The sequence below is a fragment of the Canis lupus genome, chromosome 5 (assembly GCF_003254725.2).
Source record: "Canis lupus dingo isolate Sandy chromosome 5, ASM325472v2, whole genome shotgun sequence".
NCBI classification, from domain to species: domain Eukaryota; kingdom Metazoa; phylum Chordata; class Mammalia; order Carnivora; family Canidae; genus Canis; species Canis lupus.
Window position 1 is genome coordinate 14,626,465 of NC_064247.1, and position 23,462 is coordinate 14,649,926.

The window sequence follows — 23,462 nt, forward strand, 5'->3', positions numbered from 1 at the left end:
ATGGTACCAAAGGCACACGTAACAAAGAAAAAAAAAATAGACAACTTCAGGGCAGCCCGGGTGGCTCAGCAGTTTAGCGCCGCCTTCAGCCCAGGGTGTGATCCTGGAGACCTGGGATCGAGTCCCACATTGGGCTCCCTGCATGGAGCCTGCTTGTCTCCTCTGCCTGTGTCTCTGCCTCTCTCTCTCTCCCTCTGTATCTCTCATGAATAAGTAAATAAAATAAAATTTTAAAATAGACTTCATAAAAAATTTTTATTTACTTTTTACACATTTTATTTTTAAGTAACCTCTACACCCAACATGGGGCATGAACTCATAACCAGGAGACCAAGAGTCATAGGCTCTACCAACTGACCCAACCAGACGCCCCAGCTTCTATAACTTTTTAAATTTTATGCATCAAAAAACACTACCCAGAGTAAAATGGCAGCCCACAAAGCACATATCTGACAGATAAAGGATTATCATCCAAAATATACAAAGAAATTCTAAAACCCTAAAACAGAAGAACAATCTGATTTAAAAATGGGCAAATGAAAAAAAAAAGGGCAAATGCCTTAAATACACAATTTTCCAGAGAAGATATGTGAATGACCGATAAACACATCAAAAGATACTCAACAGGGGATCCCTGGGTGGCTCAGCGGTTTGGTGCCTGCCTTTGGCCCAGGGCGCGATCCTGGAGTCCCGGGATCGAGTCCCACATCAGGCTCCCAGCATGGGGCCTGCTTCTCCCTCCTCCCGTGTCTCTGCCTCTCTCTCTATGTCTATCATAAATAAATAAATAAATCTTAAAAAAAAAAAAAGACACTCAACATCACTAATCATCAGGGAAATGCAAATCAAAATTACAATGAGACACTATCTCAAACCCATTAGGATGACTACTACCAAACCCCTAAAATAACAAATGTTTGGCGGAGGGGCATAGGTGGCTCATGTTAAACACTGGACTGTTGGTGGGGATTTAAAATGGTACAGCTACTATGGGAAACAGTATGACGATGTCTCAAAAAATTAAAAATAGAATTACCGTAAGATCCAGGAATACTTTTTTTTTTTTTTTAAGATTTTATTTATTCATTTGACAGAGAGAGCGAACACAAGCAGAGAGAGTGGCAAGTAGAGGCAGAGAGAAGCAGGCTTCCCACAGAGCAGGGAGCCCAATGCAGAACTCAATCCCAGAACCCTGGGATCAGGAACTGAGCCAAAGGCAGGCATTTAACCGACCAAGCCACAGACGCCCCAGGAATACTACTTCTGAGTATATATTCAAAAGAATTGAAAGTAGGGCCCTGAAGAGAATTTGTTCACCCACATTCAACAGCAGCATCATGCAAGAGCTAAAATGTGAAAGCAATCCAAGTGTCCACCCACGGATGAACGGATAAGCAAAATGTGGTACGGTAGTCACCCTTTATCTGCAATTTTATTTTCTGTGGTTTTACTTACCCACAGTCAATCGTGGTCTAGAAGCAGATGACCCTCATTCTGATGTATCATCAGAAGGTCAATAGTAGCCTAACACACTATGTCACAACTCCTACGTCATTCCCCTCACTTCATCGCATCACACAGGCATTTTATCATCTCACATCACCACAAGAAGAATAAGTACAGTACCGTATTCTGAGAAAGACCACATTCACACAACTTTTATTATAAATCTTTTTTTTTTTTTTAACTTTTATTTATTTATGATAGTCACACAGAGAGAGAGAGAGGCAGAGACACAGGCAGAGGGAGAAGCAGGCTCCATGCACTGGGAGCCCGACATGGGATTCGATCGTGGATCCCCAGGATCGCGCCCTGGGCCAAAGGCAGGCGCCAAACCGCTGCGCCACCCAGGGATCCCACACAACTTTTATTATAATAAATTGTTATAACTGTCTTATTTTTAGTTATTGTTGTTAATCTCTTCCTATGACTAACTTATAAATTAAAACTTTACCATGTATGTATGTATATACAGAAAATAACTTAGGATACACATAAGGGTTCAGTACTATCCTTGGTTTCAGGCATTCAGATCTTGAAAGGTATCCTGTGCAAATAAGGGGGGGGGAGTGCTACTCTATATACATACGCTGGAATATTATTCAGCTTTCAAGAGGAAGGAAATTCTGCAACATTCTACAATATGGATGAGAACACTAAGTGAATTAAAACAGTCACAAAAAGACACTCTATGATTTCGCTTATAGGCAGTATTTAGAGCAGTTAAAATCCTGAAGACAAGTAATGATGGCTGCCAGGGGCTGGGGCAGGATGAGGAGCTACTGGTTTAATAGGTCCAGAGTTTCAGTTTTACAAGATGAAGAGCTATGAGCATGGATGTTGGTGATGGTTGCATAATGTTAATATATTTAGTACTACTAAACCGTATGGCATATATGTATATTTTTAGAGAGGGGTAGGGGTAGGGGTAGAATCCCAAGCAGGCTCCAAGTCCAGTGTGCAGCCCCACAAGGGGCTGGATCTCATGACCCTGAGATCATGACCTGAGCTGAAATCAAGAGTTGGACGCTTGCTTAAGTAACTGAGCTACCCAGGCACCCAAGATGGAGTATTTTATGTGTATTTTACCACACGTACATAAAGCAGATACCTAAGAATTAAAAATTGTAAAGAAAAGATTTTTTTTACAAAAGTCAACGAAACAAAAGCTGCTTCTTTGAGAAGATTAATAAAATTGTTAAGCCCAGCAAGGCTGATCTATGTACATGCACAGAGAAAATGAAGAATTAGATCAAAACAGAAAATCTCATTTTAAACCAATACAAACATGGATCAGTTTTTATTTTCTTCTCTATACTCTGGGTTTTCTAATTTCTGTGAGCAACCTGTTTAACAGTACCAACTCTATCTACCACATGAAACAAAGCTGTAGTACTTACCTGGCAGCCAGAGAATAAATGGCATTGGCAGATGCGGAAGGTTTGATTTTGGGGTGCTCACACTCAGAACTTGCTAGTGGGCTGTTATTCACATTCTGGAAAGAAAAGTGGGAAAGAAGAACCTTCTTAACATAGCTCAGTATCTCTTCTTACTTCTCTGATTCAAAATTAACCAGAACAGTAATACAGACACAGGCCTTACTCCCAATGCCACACTTAGGGGTTATGACATATGACCAAAAGTGGAGCTGCTTTCAGGCTCTGAAAAGGTTTAAATGTAAGGGTTACGAAGACAGAGATCTAAAGAGCCAAAGAAATGGTTTTTTTTGTTTTTTTGTTTTAATTCTAATAAGACTTACCTCTCTCTATAGTGAGGTCATCAGGAAGCTCGACCTAATTTATTCTCACAAATTAGAAGGCCTATCACTTAATGCCACTTATATGTAAGTTACCACCCCCCTTTTTTTGTAACCAAGACATATGCACTTCATCTAAGAGTCACACCAAATTCAACTTAACTGCTCACAAGCTGTTCTCCTTTTTTTTTTTTTTTTTAAAGATTTTATTTATTCATGAGAAACAAAGAGACAGAGAGAGGCAGAGACATAGGCAGAGGGAGAGGCAGGCTCCTTGCAGGGAGCCCGATGTGGGACTCAATCCTGGAACTTCAGGATCACACCCAGCCGAAGGCAGGCTTAACTGCTGAGCCACCCAGGTGTCCCTATTTTCCCCCTTTTTCTGTTTGAAGGGGGCTGGCAGTATTACTATTTCGTTATACTGCTAATTAACCTTTAACTATTTCTCCTGCACATAAGAAATAACACTGCTCACATACGCAAGAGAAAGCAGGTCAACAAAATGTGCACTGGAGCATTCTCCCTCACACTAACTTAGCGCCAGCTATATAAGCCCCTTTTTCCATCCTTCCTCATACTCTCCCAAACTCACCTGTTTCCCCTTCACTCTGGAATCGTCTCCCTGAGAATCAGCATGGCTTGAGTTCACCACTGCTCCATATCTTTGCTCAGAATGGTACTCCATTCCTCCATATGCCCCCCCATTTCCAACTGTTCCTACACCCCTTTATCCCTAATTTTCTCCACAGCACTCATCAGCATCCAATTCCCTTTGTTTTATTAACTTACCACGCTTATTTTTTTACTCCACTAGAAGGTAAACTTTGTGAGGGTAGGATTTTCTTTGGAGCACATAAACGAACCAACAAAAGAACAGATATACCTCCCCACTCCCAGGTCTGGACCCTTATCTCATGCTTATACAATGAACTACCACACTTTTTTCAACCTACTATCTTAGCAATCCATTTTGCATACTACTACGAGATTTATCTCTGTAAACCATCATTTTGCTCATGTCACTCCATTAATTTAAAACCTTGAAATGCTTGTTTCCTACAAAATTCAAATTTTATTGACCCTGATGGGATTTTCAGGGTCCTCTGATCTAGTACTAATACCCCTTTCTACTTTTTCCCCTCCTCTCATACATAAAACTTCTGCTTCATTCAAATTAAACTACTTCTAGGGATCCCTGGGTGGTGCAGCAGTTTGGCACCTGCCTTTGGCCCAGGGCGCGATCCTGGGGACCCGGGATCGAGTCCCACGTCGGGCTCCCGGTGCATGGAGCCTGCTTCTCTCTCTGCCTGCCTCTCTCTCTCTCTCTCTCTCTCTGTGTGACTATCATAAATAAATAAAAATTAAAAAAAAAAACAAATTAAACTACTTCTAGTTCCACGATATACCTCAAGCATCTGTGTCAGTGTGCTTCTGACCTTAACATTATTCTCTTTGAAAGAACAAGTCAAATTCAGATGCCATTCATTCCATAAAGCTCTCATGATTGCTCTATTTGGAAATAATCTCTCCTTTCTCTAAAACTTAAATGTTTCCTATTTATAGTACTCATCTATACTACATGAATCCAGCCATAAATACAAATATATGCATGCACACTTATAGTGATATTTACAAATATGCCTTATTTACCCTATTAATATACTTCTTGAGGGATTATGTTTTATTGTCTCTGAATCCTGCATAAAACCTATCACAAAACTCTGACCCATTAAATGCCAGTTACAAATATTTGTTAATAGGTTAAAAATGTCAAAATCAGGACTCACCATGGAAGTATCCACATTGAATGTGCCTCCAAGCCTAGGCACATCTGTTCTGGGTTCCATTTGTGAGGGCAATGAAAATGGAAGTGAGTGCCTGTTGGTTAATTCTCTACCAGAGGTCCAGGGGTCACTCGAGTTTGGAGCAACCACTGGTACTTTGGGGATTGGCCGAGGCAGCCATGATTCCCCGAGACGGCTAGAGGGAACAGGCGGCAGTTTGTCCCTGGATGGACAGTCGCCCGGTGTACAAGGCAAGGGACGTCTCTGAGGCCGGGTGTCTGTTCCAACAGAATATGGTCGGTCTGGAGGGGGTGGTGGTGGAAGATCTCGAAGTGTGGGGGGTATTGGTAATGGTTTGTCCTTATGAAGGGAGCCAGAAGCTACCTGTGGAAGCATGAGGAAAGCAAATCAATCAAAACCCACTAATTAAAAAAAACCCATAACCAAAAACGAAAAACAAAAGACCCCACTAAGGCACAACCAAGAATCAGAAAACTGTAGAAATGGATGTCTTACCTTAGAAGCAGTTCCAAGACCAGAAGCACTAGAAGGAACAGACACTCGCTGTTGTAGGAGGTCAAGACGTGGTGGTACTGGGGGCAGGGGAGCCTGTGGGGCCATCGAGAACGGAGAAGGAGGCCGTTCCACCTGATATAAAATACAGTTTTATAGTAAGTGATTCTTGTTAGAGAGAGGAGCATCTTTCAACTCTTCCTAAAGCTGCAGACAGCAAGTGCTATATGAACCCTGACTGTAAACTGCCAATGGATCAGACCTCCTGAATTCTTTGTGTCACCATAAGAGGGCACTCTCAATCACAGAAATACCATGCAGATGCAAGCTACAGGCAAGTATCTAGAAATGGCTGTCCTATAAAAAGCTTCCTAGCTTACAACTGAAAACAAATATTACAATTTTCTACCTCATCTTCAGAGAAAGAAAAAAATCTTTTCAAGATTAAAAATAGAAACTCGTCTAACAGAAAAGCAGCAGACATTAACCTCTCAACAAATCATGTGGGAAAATAATGTTTAAGGCATGGAACAATGAAAGAGATCAAAGATGAAAAATTCTCCGTGACTTATTATGATAGAAGAAAAAATAGACATTTAAGAGGTAAAGAATCAACACTATCACTAAAAAGTATCTCGAGTCCTTCTGAAGAAATGTTATTTCAATTCAGTAATTTAAAGGGATTAATATTTCCTATCAATTTGTGTTCTTAAAAAATGTGCCAAATTAGATGAATACATGTATTACCTGTATTATACATGCAATACATATATAATCTTCTCCCATTTCCGTGCCTGTAGCAGGGTGATGAATGGTTGATAACCTTGTCCAAGCAAGCTATCAAGAGACATGCATAATTCATACAAAATGCTGCTTGGCATTTGCATTCTCTACTAGAGAGCAATACAGATGGAATATATAGGCAAATACATATTACGAATAAATAACCATAGTGGGGAGATATGGTGTAGGAAGGAGATAATCCTTTTCTACAACACCTGAAGTAAACAGATGACTAATGCTGATGAGACAAGAGAAAAGTGGTGTAAGTGTATGGTGTGAAAGGTGGGTTTTAAGAACCCACAAATCTGAGTGGGGCACACAGAGGAGCTGAAGGCGGCAGAGGCAGGGAGCCAAGGTTTCTGCCAGCCTTCTAGCAAGTCTTTTACACTTACCAAAAAATCCATATGCGTTTGTCATTTGGCTTTTGTAATAAGTAGATTCACTGTGTTAAAAACAAATCGAAATAAAACAGCAACAAAAAGCCCCAAACAACAGCTACCTAGAATGTGACAAAACAGGCACTCCCCTAGTCTCATATGCCCTTAGGAGTGATTTTACAACAAAAAATTTGGGATAAATTTTAGTTATCTACTCAAAAGTTAGTTTAAAAAAACATTTTATTCACACAAAGAATAATAAACACCCACACAGTACCTCCCATGCAGCTAAGAAATGCAGTAGCACTGTCTGTGAAATTCCCATGTGTCCCTCCCCTAATTATACCCTTTCCTCCATCAAAGAGTTCAAATGTACATTCACTTTCATCCAGCAATTCCACTGCTAGGAATTTACCCTACAGACATGAAAAGCATTTCCTGTCTGTATAAGTCTAGAAACAATATGAAAGTCCATTAAGAGACTAAATAAAATACAGACTAGACAAATGACAGCACAAAATACACAAAGCTGTTTTTTCTCTATTTAAATTTTTACAGTGTACGTTTATTACTTTTATTTAAAGGAGTAAATTTAAGATCATTCATACAGATTAGCTACGTAAAAAGGGTTCATTTTCTTCTTTTCTTTAAAGTCCTACAGCATTTAGAGTGTATACCCAACAACTTAAAATAATGTATGCTGCCTGCCGGCATTAAATAGTTTCACCGGTATGCATGTTCTCTTCTCAAATACAACTACTAGCTCCTTGCAGGCCTTGTCTCAGGTTTCTTATTCCACTCAATAGTTACAGCACTCAATACAGAGCCACTTACCCAGCATAATGAACACCTTGCAAAAATAGTTTTATTGTAAAACATTCAAATATCCCATAAAATTCAAGTCCTCTAAACTTGTACCCTCAGAAATTAAATTACACCAATTTAGTGGGTAGTCAATTTTTCCCCCATGCATGTTAAAAAAATTTTATAACCAATCTTTTATTGAAATAAGGTGATACTATACATAGTATGCCATTATTTTTTAAACTTAGTACTCATTAGACAGCTTTCTGCTTAAGAATACAAATGGAACTCATTCTGCAGAGCATACCATCATGTGGACCACAGTAGGCAGAATGACTCCCTATCCCCCAAAGATTTCATTCACACCCCAAAACTCAGAAACTGTGACTATGTCATTTTACTTGGTAAAAGGAATTTCGCTGATGTGACTAGGGGTACAGATTTTGAGATGGTGGATTTACCATGGGCTACCTGGACATATCCAATCTAATCCTTAAAAGGAGAGAACCTCATGAGAGATAAGGCTGAAGGAGGAAGAAAGGAGTCCAGAAGCGTAAGAGTAGGGCTGACCACTAACTAGAAGCTGGGAATACTATGAGCTGACAGCCAACAAGGACCCGGGGACCTTAATCCTACAACTGGCAAAGATCTAAACTCTGCCAAATCCAAATGAAAAAGAAAATGCATCTTCCCCTAGAGCCTACAGAAAGAACTACAGACCTGATGACACCCTAAATTTAGCTTGATGGCACATATGTTGGACTTCTAACCTTCAAAACTGTAACAGAATAAATTTGTATTTTTTTTAAGCTGCTAAACTTGTAGTAACTTACATGGCAGCAACAGAATACAAACATACAGACGTATCAAAATTTCTTACTGCTGCAGTGTGAGTTGATTGTAATTTTTCATTATTCCAAATAATGTTGTAAGAACAACAGCATCCACTTCGTTGTGCACTTACCCAAGTATTTCTTCAGGATAAATCCTAAGAATTCGAATAGCTAGTTCAAACTGTGACCATTACAAATTTTGATGGATGTCAAATTGTCCTTTCAAAAGATGGGCTATTTTGTACCCACATCAACACTGAATGTGATGCCTGTTTCTCCACAATTATTATTCATTTATAAAATCTCATGAAAAGTATAATTTAAATTTCAAATAAATACATTCATGAAAAATCACTTATCTTCTTATTTAGCTTTCCTAATATTCCAGGAGCTACCAATAAATTTTCATGAGTGAACAGACAGGAATCTATGTAAAGAACATAAAACTGGGGCAGCCCCGGTGGCTCAGCAGTTTAGCGCCACCTTCAGCCTAGGGTGTGATCCTGGAGACCCAGGATCGAGTCCCACATCAGGCTCCCTGCATGGAGCCTGCTTCTCCCTCTGCCTGTGTGTCTGCCTCTCTCTCTTTCATGAATAAATAAATAAAATCTTAAAAAAAAAAAAAAAAGAACCTTTTGTTTGCCCTGTACTGGCTAAAATCTTCAAGGACTGTATTACTTCCAATTGGTGAATAGACCCCAGTTTTACCCTCCCCACTGATGTTACAGAATTTGACCCCATCCTTTCTTAGGCTGTATGTTTCCTCTCTTTACTGTGGCCTTTCCAGTTTGTTTAGCTTCTATGTGGTCCCTCCTACCATCCTCCGGCCACTTTGGTCACGGTATCTTTGGTTACTAACGGTGCCCCTCCTCTCCACAATCCCATTTTCCAGGTAGGATAGAAGACCAGAACACCAGATTCTATTCACAGCAGCACAATAGGGCCCCACTGTCTTAACCCCTCTCATTCTCTCCAATGAAATGAGTAAAGCCCAATCCTAAGACAGAGACAAAAGCATCGGCCTTGAAGCTGGAATGTCTGGCTGCAGCTATGTGATTTTCAATAAATTCCTTAAACTTTCATGCCCTCTTTTCTTCATCTGCTAAAGGAGAATAAGGGTACCTACTCTCGGGTTATTGGAGTATATACAAATACAGGATTATAGGACTCAAAATAAGGTATGTACTTAGCATGGCATCTCTCACACAACAAATGTTCAGTAAGTGTTAACTACTATTATTCCTTGTGGTTTGGATGTCATTCAAGTGCTCTATTCCTTTAGAACATAACCCACAATGAAAAACTTGCCACTCTCTTAACCTGCAGTCTTACCTTGGCACCAGCCAGTTCCTTCATCATAAAGAGAGAATCATCAGCTCGTTCATCGTCATCATCTTCATAATTTGGGGAGGGAGCTCCCTCAGCTCCTTGCCTCAGTAGGCTGCCACTTCCTCGAGGGTCAAACGGATCTACCACAATGGGCTCAGTACCTTTAATTTCACATCGGCAGAAAGGGCAGCCTTGGCCTTCTGATTCCTGCAGAGCAAACAGGAGATAGTAACAGACACATCTGAAAGTACTGGCCAATATTTGTCCACTAGGAAATACATTTCCTGAAGATGAAAAAAGAAATTAGAAGCTTAAAAACTCCCCCACAGACCAGACCATCCTTTCTCTTTGTAAAGGATACATAATCCCCAATTCTGATTAAAAGCTGAAAGATGGTTTGGATCCATACCTGCCAGGATGTAAGACAGGATGTGCACATGAGGTGTCCACAGGGCTCAATTTTCACATCCTTATCGTTCTCAGCACATATTTTACACAGTTGGAAGGTGGAGCCCATCTCACAGTATAATTCATATTGTTCCTTGTATTAAAAAAAAATTGAAGAGATTATTCGGTCCACTGCAGATATTTGCTGAATGAACAAATGATTACAACCCTAAGTGTGAACACCAGGAAGGCTAAATTTTGCTTGCATGGAAGTGCCAAACAGTGGTCAATATTCTCTCATTAAAACAGAAAGCACTCAGTCTTGGTCCTACTTTAAGTTCTTTAGAGAAACCACATAAACATAAATTCACTAATCCAGTCAATGGTTTAAAACTTATGGGTTCCAATCACTTCATACAATTCTACTGCCAGTTGTACAAAGTACATACAAAAGCTTGCCTCTAGAGACATGGTTGTGATGTAAAACAAAGTTCACCTGGGTCACTTTGATGTGGTCTTGGGGAGTTGGTTCACATAGGCCTGTCAGGTCAGGATTCTGATTCCGTCCATCTGGAAACAAATAGCTGTAAAAAGAGTAACCAGCCTTGGGATCTTACTAAAGCCGGTTTATAATTGCCTGCTAATACAGACAAGTAATATCTAGGAATTCTCTCATCTAAAAGGGCAACTTTGGGGGTGCCCAGGGAGCTCAGTCGGTTAAGCGTCCAACTCTTGATTTCAGCTAAGGTCATGATCTCAGGGTTGTGAGATTGAGCCTTGCATCACTGGCTTCACATGCAGTATGGAGGTTACTTCAAATTCTTTCCCTCTCTGTCCCTCCCACTGCTCATGCACTCTCACTCAAATAATAGGCAACTTTGCATTAAGTCAAAGATAAATCTTACTAACACTTCAAAAATAACACAAAACAGTTCCAAGAAGATATTCTCCAAACACCGATACTCTTTTCTCTAGGCCACAATGCCATAGGCTCTATCTTTAATCTCAACAGCTGACAAACTTTTTATATAAAGAGCCAAATATTTTAATTTTAGGCTCTGAAAGCTACAGAAGTCTGTGTCATACATTCTTCTTTGTTTTTTTTTAATAACACTTTAAAAAGGAAATCCTGGAGCACCTGGGTGGCAGTGGTTGAGCGTCTGTCTTTGGCTCAGGATGTGATCCCAGGATTCTGGGATCGCGTCCCACATGGGGCTCCCCACAGGAAGCCTGCTTCTCCCTCTGCCTATGTCTCTGCCTCTGTGTTTATCTCATGAATAAATAAAATCTTTAAAATAAATCTAAATAAATTAATGAATTAAATAAGACGGAAAGCCTATATTAGGTCCAGGCTGTACCACAACAGCTAGCCTGCGGGCCATAGTTTGCCAACCCCTACTTTAATCTATGGATAGACACAAATTATTAATTTATCTTATTTTTAAATTTTATTTTAAGTAGGCTCCACATCCAGCATGGAGCCTGACATAGGGCTTAATCTCACTATCAGATCAAGACCTGAGCTGAAGTCAAGAGCTGGCTGGACACTTAACCAATTGAGCCACCTAAGTACCCCAAATTCTTTTTTTTTTTTTTAAGATTTTATTTATTTATTCATGAGAGACAGAGGCAAAGACAGAGGCAGAGGGAAAAGCAGGCTCCCTGCAGGAAGCCGAATGTGGGACTCGATCCCAGTACTCCAGAATCACGCCCTGAGCCAAAGGCAGATGCTCAACCACTGAGCCACCCAGGCATCTCTCTTAAATTCTTAATTTAAACACCTTAATTTAAACACTTTAATTTAAACACTAGGAAGCCTGTGGTGCTGATGTTTAGGGAAACACCCCCTTCAGCTCCAATGCTGCTATAGAAGATGAAGGATAATGGAAAACGGACTTTCCTCATTGCTTCAAAACACAAGTAGCTTTCTGACAGCTGGTCAACTGCTAGTATTTTTAGTGTCTACCAAGTGATGCTCAATTTGAGTTCCCAAAGGAATAACAATTCTGGAATAAATAACCTAGTCATAAATATCAGCATACACTACAAAAGCCCGAAGCCTAAAGAAATAGTGCCAAACCAAAACACTTAGGGCAGATGAAGGCCACTGAGCCTGCTGTTATTAGAACATCTAATCACTCTAATGTGGGCTATTTAAGTAACTGCTAACTGGCATATTTTTGAATACAGATTTGAAAATAAGTTAACATCTGGAAAAGGAGAAAGACACCATTTACTCATGGTAATAACTAAAGCACCAGAGAAAAATCATCTCACTCGAAGAATCCTTTTTTTTTAAAAATAACAACAAAAGTCCTACAGAACCTGAAGGTCAAAATAATACAACCTGTTAATATGTTTCTTGAATCTGTGAAGACACCTGGAATCAAGTCACTGATGATTCAGTTTTATAACAACCCCCATGTTTCTAGAGTCCAGCAGGTAGCAAACACAGATACTCACAAGCCTTCCCTGAAGCCGTCAATCAGGGCTTGGAAGAGAGGTTTATTGTGAGGGATCGTCTGGAGGATGTTCCCATCAGCAGTGACATACCCAATAGCCCACTGTCCCAAACGAGTACAGCTCAACCGGAAAATGTAACTGAGAACAGAGATGAACAGAACCTCTTATGTGCTTATATTAGAGGAGGTAAGGCAAGACAGAGGCAAAAAAATCAAACAGACCATCAATAATAGATTCTACAATGACTCTAGACCAAAAGCAAAAAACACGTAAGCTTAATTCTTAAGTGGCTTGAAAGCATTTATCAAATAAGATCTGAATAAGTTAATTCCTCTGGTAAAAAGACATCAATCCTAGTGCCAGCAACGTGGCCACTGGAGACCTAATCCAAGATCATGTATCCTCCATCCTGGCAGAGGTCACAAAAGAATAACATTTAGAAAAAACCTCTCTGATTCATGGCACTGACCTGCCAGGTTTGTGAATGAACTTCTGGAGCCGAGCTTTCACTTCATCATACGTCAGGAAAGCCATGTAACCAGGATGAGTTACAGCAAGACTGTTCCAGTTCCTGAGCAAAGAGGACCAGGGCTAAGGGAACAAGAGCTCAATCAGACTACATGTCTCAAGGCATCCCGCCATCCTCAGAGCAATGAAGAACAGAAGGAAAACAATCTCGATTCTCCATTTATTGTCACTTTGAGGGAAATATGTTTGAGAGGTAAGAACTTAAAAAAGCTAATAAACAATTATACGCTTACAGAAATTTCATCACAAAATGAGATTCAAGACATTTTAAAGCACTTCTAACCAACAGCAGTGAGGTTAAACAACACCAAATAGATAAGACAAACAGCAGGGCATACATGTACAACTAAGAAATTGCAGATAAAGGTTTGTGCAAGTTGGCACACACACATTACCTTTACAGAAAGATATAAATGAATTCTTTCTGAAACATCAATGCCTGTCAATAATAACAGTCAAGAATTTCAAAGCAATAGAAAAAGTTGAAAACATACATAAACATCCAACAACAGGAAACTATATAGATCATATTAAGCGCATTTTCTGGACATTCTACAATGATGCACAAGAAGAATATTCACTAACAAAGATAGATTATAAATGTGAGGGGAGGGAAGCTGATCATATAGTTATTATTTTCACCAATAAATAGATAAAATTGGACCTGTGAGGGGTTTTTTGCTTATAATTTCCAGTGACTAAAAGTACTTTAATATAATATGCCAACTCCCCAATGTTATTTCATAAAGAGTTCTCTCTTCAGAAAAGTAGCAAGTGATTTATTTAGCCAACTCTTTTTTAGTATCCTACCTGAAAGAGTCGTGTGAAGATGTCAAATTCAAAAACAGAAATATAATCATTGCAGGTCAGATCAATAGTGGATTTCAGAGCCATGGCCTCGAGCCCAGAACTGATGGGATGCACTTCATGAAGGGCCTGGCGGAAACTCTTCCAAGGGACGATTGTCCTGGGCGGGGGGGCAGGCGTGGGAGGGAAGGCACAGAGTGAGATACAGACAATTCTGAGCATTGCGAGAGTAACCAAGAAAAAAAAGCCACATTATAGTCTCATATCAGGATCCCTGGGTGGCTCAGAAGTTTAGCACCTTTGGCCTAGGGCGTGATCCTGGAGTTGTGGGATTGAGTCCCACGTTGGCCTCCCTGCATGGAGCCTGCTTCTCCCTCTCCCTATGTCTCTTGTCTCTGTGTCTCTCATGAATAAATAAATAAATAAAATCTTAAAAAAAAAAAAAGGTCTCATATCAATTTCAATTCTCTTAACAAAGCCAAGCTGTATTTTGGATTGAGAACAGAAAGAGAGTAAATGATGTATTTCTTAACTTTCCACAATGAGTAAATTAGGAACAGAGAAATCTTTTCCCACTATTCTTTGGCAATGTGTCGCAAAGTAATCCCCTTTCTCATCTTTCTTCACACATTTGTTCCCTATAGAGGAACATGGCAAGAAAGAGGTGATTATTACTCTTTTTATATAATAAACGTAATCTGTGGCCAGGCCTTCACCAGCTGAAAAGCTTACGTTTAAACTAACTTTTTAGGGCGCCTGGGTGGCTCAGTGATTGAGCATCTGCCTGTGGCTCAGGTCTCAATCCTGGGGTCCTGGGATCGAGTCCCACATCGGGCTCCCCTCGGGGAGCCTGCTTCTCCCTCTGCCTATGTCTCTCTCTGTCTCTCTCATGAATAAATAAAATCTTTTTTTTTTTAATTAACTTTTTAAAAGCATGTAAAACATTCTGAGTTCTTTGAAGAAGTCAAAAGTCAAAACAGGAGGAAATAGGCTTAAAGTGCAGGAAGAACCTAGTTCTGATAGGGACAACCTAGTTCTGATAGGGAGGAGGAATAAATTATTAACATAAGAGGGATTAAGCCCCAGATAAGGCCAGCACAAGATACTATGGGATTTCTCTTTCTCAAGATCTTTAAATACAAGCTCACTGCCTCTGAAAAGTTTACATACTCATTGCCTAAAAATTAAGAGCTCAAGTGGCATTCTGAACTCTTTTCTAATGAAGTTATTAAGTTAAAAGGAAGAAAGTTAAATTTATTCCCATCCTCTTTAGGTTTTTAAATCACTAATTATTCTATATTTTACATTTAAACATATTTTTAAAAAGAAAGCATTTAAAGGGCAATTTACATTAAGATCTGTATATTCAACCAAAAAGTTGTATTGCTTTCTATTTTTACAGTTCCTTTTTTTTGTATATTTTTTTTTTACTGAATTTTGATTTGCCAACATATAACACTCAGTGCTCATCCCGTCAGATCCAAAATATCAAGAGGATAGACAAGAACATTTATATTTATACTTAACAGCATAAGCTCAATTCATAAATCTATGTAATTTAAAACTCCCATATGTCAGAAAATATAACAAAGTGGAAAAACTAGCCATACACTATGATAAGGTATGTGTAATGTAGGCAACTAATAGATGATGAGTATCTTACAACAGGATAAAGACAAGTAACTCAGTAGGAAGATGGGCAAAATTAGGAACAGGACCCAGCAGGTCAGAATACAAATTCCAATTGGTCACAATTGTGAAAAGGTACTCAATCTCCTTTGTCATCAGGAATATAAAGCAAAATATGATACCCACTTCACACTACCAGTGATAGCCAGATTGTGGAGCTACTGGGATCTAAACTGGTATGACCACTCTGGAAAGCAATTAGGCAATATTTGGCAAAGCCGAGGACCTGAAACCCCCTGATTCAGCTATTTCATTCCTAGGCATGTAACTGTGAAGAAACTCTTGCATATGAAGACAACTATAATTTTGTTCAATGTGGCACCATTTGTGAGCACCAATAATGTGAAACAAAAACATCAATTAACAGAAGAATAGATGGGGAAAGACAAATAGTCAATCAAAGAGCATGTGTTTCAATTGAACCTGCAAAGCTTTCTTTAAACACACACACACACACACACACACACGGGGAACCAGGTAGAGTAGTGCCCCTTATCTGCAAGGGATATTTTGCAAAACCCTCAGTGGACACCTGAAAAGGCAGATAGTACCAAACCCTTTATATACTATGGTTTTTCCTATACACACACCCCTAGGATAAAGCTTAATTTATAAATTAGGTACGGTAAGAGATTAACAGCAGTAACTAATAAAACAATTACAACAATATACTGTTAATGAAAGTTATGTGAATGCAGGCTTTGTCTCTCACAGTATCTCTCTGTACTGCACACGCCCTTCTTGTGATGATGTGAGATAAGATGCCTATGTGACGAGATGAAGTGAGGGGAATGACACAGGCATTACAACCTAAGTGTCAGGGCCACTACAGACCTTCTGATAATACATCAGAAGGATCATCTGCTTCTGGACCACAGGTGACCTCAGGTAACTGAAACCATGGACAGACAAACTGCAGATGAGGGGGAGGCCTACTGTACACACATATTATTTTTCTCTATGCTTTCCCATGATTTCATTAATTAAAAAAATAAACAGGGGTGCCTGGCGGCTCACTTGGTAGACCATGCAACTCTTGATCTTGGGGTTGTGATTTCAAGCCCCACATTGGGGTTAGAGTTTACTTTGAAAAAAAAAAGTTAAATATTAGATAAAAGATTTTAAAAAAATAAACAGAAGGCCATAACATAGGCTTTGGTTCTTTATATTTCAAATTCATTATTTTGAGGGGCCCCTGGGCAACTCACTGGGCTAAGTGTCTGACTCGGTCTCAGCTCAGGTCTTGATCTCAAGGTTAGGAGTTCAAGCCCTGCACTGGGTTCCACACTGGGCTTGGAGCCTACTTCAAAAAACTACACAAACCAAATTCATTATTTTGAGACTTACTTTTCCCCAAAAGCTTTCCTCCAAAATTCTGCAGCATCTGCTTTAGTAATCCGAAATGTGTCTCCTTGAAAGAGTCCACTTGGAAAGATTCCTTTTAGTTCTGCCAGCATGTGGCTGAAGATCAGGGACAATTTGGTTAGGTTTCGCCTACAAAGGATCAGAAGTGCAAGAATTCAATGAACACATAAAATTAATTTTAGATGTACTGAATTCACCCTATTAGGAGTGTAATCAACATGAACATATATTTACAAAGAACCTCTTCAAATATACTTTCTGGAAAATATTCCGAGATATATATATAAAACTAGGAAAGGAGAGAGGAAGGGATGTGCTTTTGATACTATTAATTACCCTGTGATATTATCTTTGTTCAAAAAAAGGGCTTCAGAAACTGGTTTTGGTCTAACATCACATAAAAAATGCAGATTTAACAGAGGGAAGACTTGAATTCACTAGGTTCACTCCTATTCCCTCCATTCAAAACGATGTATAGTAAACAGGAAAACTTTAACAGTAATATGTTTTAAGGCTTTTAATCTCAGATTAATCAGGCCTAATGCTTCTGAGTATTAACATGAACAGATCTACTTTTTGAGGATGACATATAAGACTCAACAAATAAGAGTACAAACATGTACGGTGACATAATCATTCACTTACAAAAGAAAGGAAATGTTAAAAAAGCAAAATATACTGGGGTGCCTGGGTGGCTCGTTGGTTAAGCATCTGCCTCTGGCTCAGGTTATGATCCCAGGCTTTTGGGATGGAGCCTTAAGTCCCTGCTCAGCAGGGAGCCTGCTTCTCCCTCTCCCCTGCCCTTCCTTCCAGCTCGAGCTCACACTCTAATAAATAAAATCTTAAAAAAAAAAAAAAGCGCAAAATATATTATTTCCGCTTTGCATAAGCTATTCTGGATTTTAAAGCTAATTATAATATTTATCCAAATTAAAAAATAATTTAAATTATAATTCTCAATCTGAATATCCAGACCTAACAAGTACTTTCACTTAAATCAGACCTTAAAAAGAGGGTTTTTGGGATCCCTGGGTGGCGCAGCGGTTTGGCGCCTGCCTTTGGCCCAGGGCGCGATCCTGGAGACCCGGGATCGAATCCCACGTCGGGCTCCCGGTGCATGGAGCCTGCTTCTCCCTCTGCCTGTGTGTCTCTGCCTCTCTCTCTCTCTCTCTCTCTCACTATCATAAATAAATAAAAATTAAAAAAAAAAAAAAAGAGGGTTTTTTACCAAAACAACTCTTCCCATACCAAAACTGAAAGGCTATATATTCAAACCCTGTGACAATTTCTACCTAAGCACATATGCTGCTATGCTTTAACAATTAGCAAGCTTCATTCTGATAACCTCATAAAGATTCCACATAGAATAATGTAGTTATCAAATCACTATGTTGTACACTTGAAATTAATGTAATATTGTGTGTCAACTGTAATACAATGAAAAAAAAAAGATGCCACATAGTACCAACTTAACACATCAGATGAAGTCTCTTTTAGGTATATTCTTTAATCAAGTTATCTTTCTTATCTTTAATGTGTTGTCACACAGAGCAAAATACAGACAGATGCTTCAGATATGGTTATATGCCAAACCAGCTACCAACTATACTTACTTTCCCCTTCATTAATCATTAATATTTATGTTTTCAAGTCTATTCTTCTCTTAAGTGGATTATAAAATTTCAAGTCAATTCATGATCAAATTCTAAAAATTCTCTTTCACGGAGAAATTCTTCTCTTTTTTAGGTTATACAGGAGAGTCACTATCTGTCTCATCTTTGTCTTTCCTATATAAAATGTTGCACCAAAGTAACCAAGTCTTTCTAGCCCTGACTCTTGTGCAAAATGCTACTGAAATTTTTCCAGTCAGCTTTCAACAAATCACCTTCAGTTTTTGTTTTTTTTTTTTTAATTTTTATTTATTTATGATAGTCACAGAGAGAGAGAGAAAGAGGCAGAGACACAGGCAGAGGGAGAAGCAGGCTCCATGCACCAGGAGCCCGATGTGGGACTGGATCCCGGGTCTCCAGGATCGCGCCCTGGGCCAAAGGCAGGCGCCAAACCGCTGCGCCACCCAGGGATCCCCCTCACCTTCAGTTTTTTAAGATTTGTCTTCTTGCACTTTAGCAAGTTGCTCTTTCTAGTTTCCTGTTTTCGGAAAGCACCTACAAAAGTGATATTCTTTGAAGACAGTCTAAAACGATTCATATACTAAGTAGATCAAGTGTGAGATAGAAGAAAAAAAAAGTGTGAGATAGAAGACAAGCACTTCCCAATCCCTAAGCTCCCTTAACCATTGTCCTCCTCCTCCTCGTACTTTGAGATCCTTCAATTATTGCTTGTTAGAACTTTTACTATTTTATCCAAGAGGAAACAAAAAACGGAAAGATCAAGAATATATCCAGAAGGGGGCACCTCACTGCTCAGGAGGTGGATTATGAGACTCTTGACCTAGGTGGTCATGATTTTGAGCCCCACAATAGGCACGGAGAATAACTTAGTTTTTTTTTTTTTTTTGTATTTTATTTATTTATTCATGAGACACACAGAGAGAGAAAGAGAGGCAGAGACACAGGCAGAGGGAGAAGCAGACTCCACACAGAGAGCCCGACATGGGACTCGATCCCAGGTCTCCAGGATCAGGCAGGCCCTGGGCTCAAGGCAGGTGCCAAACCACTGAGCCACCTGGGCTGCCCTATTTTTTTTTTTTTAAAGAACTATGCTAAACTGTATAGCAGAATAATGTATGATATGATCAGAAAGATATATATCACACTCTTAAGGTTACCACAGAGCTTTTTCTGGATTCTAACATCATCCTGAATATACCTTTCTTTGGTTTCTCTAATGTTGTCCTCTCTTGGTTCTCCTACTAGTTCTTTTGTCTTTCTCTGGCTTTTCCTATTCTTTCTCTCCTTTTTAAAGATTTTATTTATTTATTCAGGAGAGTCACAGAGAGAGAGGCAGAGACAAGGGGAGAGGGTGGGAGAGGGAGAGCAGGCTCCCTGTGGGGAGCATGATACAGGACTCAAATCCCAGAACCCCGGGATAATGACCTGAGCCAAAGGCAGATGCTCAACCACTAAGCCACCCAGGCATTCCTCCTCCTATTCTCTTAACAGAGCTATTTCCCAAGAATATGCTCTCTGCTATTTTCTTTCTCCATGTACTCTCGACTCTTCTTTCTCATGTCAAGCTTCAGAAACTACTCTGCAATAGATTCCCAAATCTTAAGCACTGGTAGCTCTCCAACTGCCAACCACATTTCTCCACTCAAATGCTAGCACCTCAAAGCAACATGTTCAAAATTAAATTAATCTTGCTTCTCAAATCTGTTCTTTCTTCAAGTTCTCTTTAATGATGACACCATTTATCTACTTGCCACAAAACCTTAGAGTTATCTTGGTTTCTTCCATTTTCCTTATTCTCCATATGGGATTTGTTAATTTGCTGACCACTCTTCTCTTCCTACCTTTAAATTTTATTATTATTCTAATAAAAGTTCCTCGCTAACTTCCCCCACCTACTCTACAATTCAAACTTCAGTCTTCCATACTGATGGCCAAAAACACGAAAAGATGCTCAATATCACTCATCAGGAGATATTACCTCACACCTGTCAGAATGGTTGAAATCAACAACATAAGAAATAAGTGTTGCTGAGGATGCTGAATGGAACTGAACTGGAGCAGCCACTTGGAAAGCAGTATAGAAGTTCCTCAAAAAAGTTAAAAATAGAACCACCCTACAATCCAGTCATCACACTTCTGGTTATTTACTGCCCAAAATATAAAAACACTAATTCAAAGGAATACATGCATCCCTATGTTTATAGCAACATTATTTACAATAGCCAAACTATGGAAGCAGCCCAAGTGTCCAGAGGAATGGATAAGAAAATGTGGTATACAATGGAATATAATTCAACCATAAAAAGAATGAAAATTTGCCATTTGCAATAACACGGATGGAGCTAGAGAGAATAATGCTAAGTGATGTCAGTCATAGAAAGACAACTAGCATATGATTTCTCTCATATATAGAATTTAAGAAACAAATGAGCAAAGGAAAAATGAGCAAAGGAAAAAAAAAAAAAAAAGACACACAAACCAAGAAACAGACTCTTAACTCTAGAGAACTGATGGCTGCCAGAGGGGAGAGGGTTGGGGAATGGGGACATAGGAGAAGGGGACTAAGAGTCCACTGATCACAATGAGCACTGAGTCATGTATAGAACTGTCAAATTACCACACTGTACACCCGGAACTAATATAACACCGTTTGCTAGCATACTGGAATTAAAATTTAAAAATTTAATAATAATAATAATAACAAACTTCAGTCTTTAGTCTCCTCCTATGCCAATCCAATCATGCCACACATAACGCCTTTTAAGGAGGGAAAAAAACAATTTCCAAAGTGCCAGTGGGACAAAATCCAAACTCAGCTTTGATTAGAAGGCTTTCCACTGATCTGGATCTAACCTACCTTTCTAATTTCTTACTTCATCACAAGTATTTCCTAGCCAAACTGAATATGTCATCTTTTTTTATACATATTACCCTTACTCACTTTCCCATCTCTGAGCCTCTGCTTATCTGTTTCCCCAGTCTGAAATGAGACGCAACTTAAATGTCATTTCCTAAGAAACCTTCTAGAAGCAGTAAACCAATAAAATACCCACAGCATATTCGCTGAAGTTCTCAGGCCATCTGAACCCATCTTGTACTTGAGTAATCTGTGTACACAAGAGCTAAATCCATTTCTAATGTGTATTTCTATCCTGTAGGGCATCTGGCACAATTTCTAACCTTCATGATACCTTAAGAAAACACCAAGTGCCTAATATGTGCTTGCTAAGCACTAGGGATGGATACAACAGTGAACAAAATTCCTGGTTTCATGGCATTTACATTCCCATGGGAGAGCATCAGGTGGTGGGAGAAAAGTGCTCTGAAGAAAAACAAAGCAGCCTATGAGAAGAGAGTTGTGAAGGGTTGCCGTCTTAGGAACTTCTGAGAGCTGATTCTTAAACCAAGTCTAAAGTGGGGACAAGTGAGTCTGGGATGACTTGAGCCATGTCGGCATCTTTTCAAATAATTTTCCAAAAAAAAAAAAAAAAAAAAAAATTTCCAGTCAGATCTACCAAGTGTCCAGCATTATGCTGGATCAGAGATAAAACAAACACACCAATATAATAATGGACAGAAAGCTATTTTAATATGTGAAGTAAGCCACAAGAAAAGTGAAAGTTATTGACCACAAGGATATAATGGTACCAGGTCTGTAAGAGCAATTCAAAGTGCTGACTGAAATAGATACTGAAAATCAATTTGAGACACTTCCCTGCTTAAGGATGCATTCCCCCAAAAAGCCAGCTTACATTTCTGAAAACCACCAGAGATGTGCACCATAAGCATCACACTTCTTAAAAGGAAATTAAGCATCTATAAAAGCCCACAGGGTCAGAGCATTTTGTAACTGATCTGAGTTGAAATTCTGTTCAATAACACTTTAAGGCCATAGGCTTATAGCTGAGTGTCTGCAGTGTAGAGGACTGAATTTAATCAGCAGAATCTGTCTAAACATGTAATCTTAGAACAATGAGGTATGATGGATATTAGGCTAATAACAAGGTAAGCAATACTTTGCAAAATTCTGTCAGCAGTTACTTCAATTTATACAGTATGTTTGAACTACTCTCCAGAGATCTACAAAGGAACACAACTCTTCCATTTTTTAAAAAATATCCTGAAGACAAAACTTTTCTTTCTTAAGTTCCAGCAGTGGCACTTTAACTCAGTATTTTTTATCACATTTAAAGCCAAACATCTACATCTAAGTAACCACAAATTCTACTCTATGGCTTCCATCTTTCTCTTCTCTTTGCTCACAACTTTCCCATAATCAAATGCTGATTCAGTATGCAGTGTCAGAGTTGTTGTGTTTGTTTTTGTTTTTTTTCTGAAGTTCAAGACCAGTGTCAGTTCTTTTCTCCCTCCCTCAGGTCCTATTCTAAAAGCCAATATACCTTTGTACCTCAGGCCTAAAACAATACTTACATTTTCTGGGTATAATTTCAGCTAATAGGGACTAAGATTTCTATGTCATCACCAATACATAGGTACATTAAAGATTAAAGAAGCTATTATAGTTCCTGTTTTAGCTTCTAGAGTATAAAGATAAATACAACTTGAGAGGAATTGCAATCACCACTTCTACAGATCAAACAAGACAGCGTTGAAAAGTAGCCTTTAGGGATCCCTGGGTGGCTCAGCAGTTTAGTGCCTGCCTTCAGCCCAGGGCGTGATCCTGGCTCAGCAGTTTAGTGCCTGCCTTCAGCCCAGGGCGTGATCCTGGAGTCCAGGGATCAAGTGCCGCATCAAGCTCCCTGCATGGAGCCTGTGTCTCTGCCTCTCTGTGTGTTGTTTTAAAAAAAAAAAAAAAAAAAAAAAAAACAGGAAAAAGTAGCCTTTATATGAATATGAGGTAAACAGAAACCTCTTCAAATGAATCCAGCTGATGAACTTACTAATGCACAAAA

At 39.2% G+C, this 23,462-nt stretch overlaps 1 protein-coding gene and 1 non-coding gene across 5 annotated transcripts in view; both read right to left on the bottom strand.

Moving 5' to 3' along the window:
• Nucleotides 1-23,462, bottom strand: part of CBL (Cbl proto-oncogene) — a 78,160-nt gene that overhangs the window by 15,076 nt on the left and 39,622 nt on the right. For all 4 annotated transcript variants that reach the window (XM_035716791.2, XM_035716792.2, XM_025465251.3 and 1 more), the window contains 10 exons: nucleotides 16,901-17,047; nucleotides 13,868-14,024; nucleotides 12,999-13,120; nucleotides 12,530-12,667; nucleotides 10,563-10,650; nucleotides 10,089-10,220; nucleotides 9,683-9,886; nucleotides 5,557-5,688; nucleotides 5,044-5,424; nucleotides 2,901-2,995 (listed from right to left, as the gene is read on the bottom strand). In XM_035716791.2, the coding sequence (XP_035572684.2) occupies nucleotides 2,901-2,995; nucleotides 5,044-5,424; nucleotides 5,557-5,688; nucleotides 9,683-9,886; nucleotides 10,089-10,220; nucleotides 10,563-10,650; nucleotides 12,530-12,667; nucleotides 12,999-13,120; nucleotides 13,868-14,024; nucleotides 16,901-17,047 (1,596 nt within the window). The remainder of the gene's footprint in view (nucleotides 1-2,900; nucleotides 2,996-5,043; nucleotides 5,425-5,556; nucleotides 5,689-9,682; nucleotides 9,887-10,088; nucleotides 10,221-10,562; nucleotides 10,651-12,529; nucleotides 12,668-12,998; nucleotides 13,121-13,867; nucleotides 14,025-16,900; nucleotides 17,048-23,462) is intronic.
• LOC112671582 (small nucleolar RNA SNORA19) lies at nucleotides 3,637-3,766 on the bottom strand. The gene has a single exon (XR_003143709.1). It is a non-coding gene; the product is annotated as a small nucleolar RNA SNORA19 (small nucleolar RNA).